General features: G+C 38.0%; 1 protein-coding gene across 1 annotated transcript in view; it reads right to left on the minus strand.

The window, feature by feature from the left end:
• Positions 1 to 158, minus strand: part of LOC113476978 (beta-chimaerin-like) — a 26,331-nt gene extending 26,173 nt beyond the window's left edge. Inside the window, exon 1 of the mRNA XM_026843016.1 lies at positions 40 to 158. Coding sequence (XP_026698817.1) covers positions 40 to 158 — 119 coding nt within the window. The remainder of the gene's footprint in view (positions 1 to 39) is intronic.
• Positions 159 to 2,894: the final 2,736 nt, after the last annotated feature.

Raw genomic sequence — 2,894 nt, forward strand, 5'->3', positions numbered from 1 at the left:
AAAAAAAAAAAAAAAAAAAAAAAAAAAAAAAAAAAGTACCTGAGCGCACACCTGAGTAAAACTGTCCGTAGCTGTGGAATTACTGCTTCATACGCACCAATGCGGGCGTAGAAAAATCGTGGGTTTAAGATGGTTTCATCCTTTAGCATAAACCCCATGAATTGTCACCGTTTTATCTGACTGGAAATAAGCACCCTTGCTCTTGTTTTCATTATATCTCACTAGTTCACTCATAAAACCTTCATAAACTGATCAAGGTCTTTTATTTCTGAAGAGCAGATCCATAAATGTCACATTTTTGATTCAACAGTCTACACGCCACACACTGTACGGAAGCAGCTGACTTTCTACCCTGCAGTCACTAAGGCGACAATACAGCGCGAGATGAACGAAAGTCCGTGCAAGATAATGAGAATCTTCAATGGAAGACCGATGGGAGTTCAATCAAGTCCTTACTGTGCTTCTTTCCCAGCCTGGCATTATTTTTCTAGCATGGCACTAACAATAGCAGCATCATACCCTTGAAACTCCTGCCTAGGAATAATACCTTGATACAAACAATTTTGAGCCCCGAGGGGCAGGACTAAGAGGAAAAAGCAAATTCAGAAATGAAGAGAAAGAAAAATCAGAGGAATTGCCAAGTGCAGGTGCTGTGTTCCTATGTGCGTACATGGCAAGTCAGAGAAGAAAGTGTATGAATTCATTTTTTTAACTTTATATTTTTATAAGTAAAAAAAAAAAATCAAGAAAAAGCTGTATTACCTCAGAAAGGAGGTTGTTCATCTGTTCATCTTCAGTAGTGCTACATGACTTTATTATCTTGGAACTGTGCTGCCTTCCTGTCATCCTTATAGACCCTAATGACCCCTCAAAGCATATATTTAGCTGGAAACTTAATTAAAAAATGGGTATAAGAAGCTGGGTTAGGTAAGACCATCACATCCAATCTTCTTTTTCATGGAAACAAAGGCCACTCAGTACATTGAAAATGATGACAAGGAACAAAGAGATAAACTTTCATTCCCACAAAAAGCCAAATAAAACCTTCAGACCACAGAAGGTAAAGCATGACTTTCATCTAGGGTTCAGAATCTGCTTCTGTTTAAAAATATAGATTTGACTTAATGTTATGCATACACAGAATAAATCTCAACACATTCAATCTACCTCAGAAAGATAAGAGAATTCACAGTACTAGCACTCACCCTCAAAATTACCTGTAAGCACAAATTCTCCCAAAAATATAAAAAAACATATATCTATATAAAATCTCCTACATACATCTGGAAATAACTCCTTGAGCAAATGGAGACACATTTTCTATCCTTCTCACAACACCGTTTATAAAAAACTACAAATTTATCTGTGAAATATTTATAGTTTAACTAGCAACTGACTGAACTGCCCTGGACACTGAGATTTCCATTTTTCTTGATGTTCATGAGCTAAAAGATTTGCTTTTCTGAGAATTCACACAAAGCTCATCAAATCCTATATTCTGCCTCCTCTTTCACAAAACAGAAGCCTTTACTCCAACATCTTTTAGCATCCTTGTGTCTAAAATAGCCACAACTTCAGCACTTGGCTTTAGGCAAAAAAGATACTGTAATATTTCCTGAAATGAAACTCCAGATCTGCCAGACCATCCAGGTGTCCCAGAATCTAAAAATCCTCTCCAGTGCTCAAATCAACCTTTAGCCTGAAATAATCATTTCGTTCCTAACCAACTTCACCACTAGGAACAAACACAAGGAAACAAAGTTACGGCAAGATAAAAGATCAAAATAACATCAGGGTCTCTAGATCAAAACCAGTATGTTGGACTGAACTTGGAAATAAACCAAAAGCCTGCACAATTGATGGGAGCAGAGGCTTAAAAGTATCAAAGGAGCCAGTAGGTCTGTTTTGTGCTGACTGCAGACTCTGTACAAACTTCAAGGGAAATTCTATGTATCCCAGAAGGCAAAGGTGACTGAAATTCAGTTGGGATTAGCCTTCTCTCTCCTGCTCCAAATGGGCTTGCACACACAAAGTCAGGCAGATCTGCCTAAGAGAATTCGTGGTGGTGGAAAGAACTGAAAATTCGCAGTTAGAAAAATGACTGTTTCCTAGTGGTAGGAGCCCAGAACAATTGGCCTTATTCTAAGGACCTTAGGTATTTTTCACAGATAATGGCTATGAAGAACACTTTCATTACTTTCTGTATAACCCTCACAATTTCCTTGTTGAAACAAGGGCCACCTTTCCCAGGTGACCAGTTGCTTTTCTCCATCGCTCTGGCCCATCTCCTTAGACACTGAGGATAAGGAGAGATCAGAGGGTTTGAATCATTTAAGACTCTTATGCTAATAGACAAAAACAAAGCACAAAACTGAGGAAAATTATGTAAGGCAAATAATAGGTCTTGGCTAGTGAAAACAGATTTTGCTTTAAAGAGCAGCTTGCTTTTACTACTCCCATACAGGGGATAAATTAAATGGCTTCTTTCTCTCCACTAAAAGTAAGTAAGTGGCAGCTTTCAATTCAAATGTGAGATGGTAATTTTCTGGCTTAGAAAACGGTACTACTGCCAATCTCAAACCAAAGATGTTGTTGCAGAGCAGGCATTTCTGGTCGCTGCTCCGGAAACCACGGAGAAAATGCTAAAAATTACTACTGAAATTTGTAGTTGTATTAATTATAAATCAGCAGCGAATGCCAAAATTGTTTAAAACTAAAGTCAAGTTGATCAGGAAATAAGATGTATGGTGAAACAGCCTAAATCACTACTAATCCAGTACTCTTAGAAAGTCTGCAACATTTAATGACATCTAATCTTGAAGCATGCTCAAAGAGAAATGAAACCTAGCACAGCTCTCCTGGCACTCTCTAGAGGCCTTTGGAAGCTCATGTTT

Source organism: Athene cunicularia (genome assembly GCF_003259725.1).
Source record: "Athene cunicularia isolate RWA chromosome 2 unlocalized genomic scaffold, athCun1 chr2_part1, whole genome shotgun sequence".
Classification (NCBI taxonomy): Eukaryota; Metazoa; Chordata; class Aves; order Strigiformes; family Strigidae; genus Athene; species Athene cunicularia.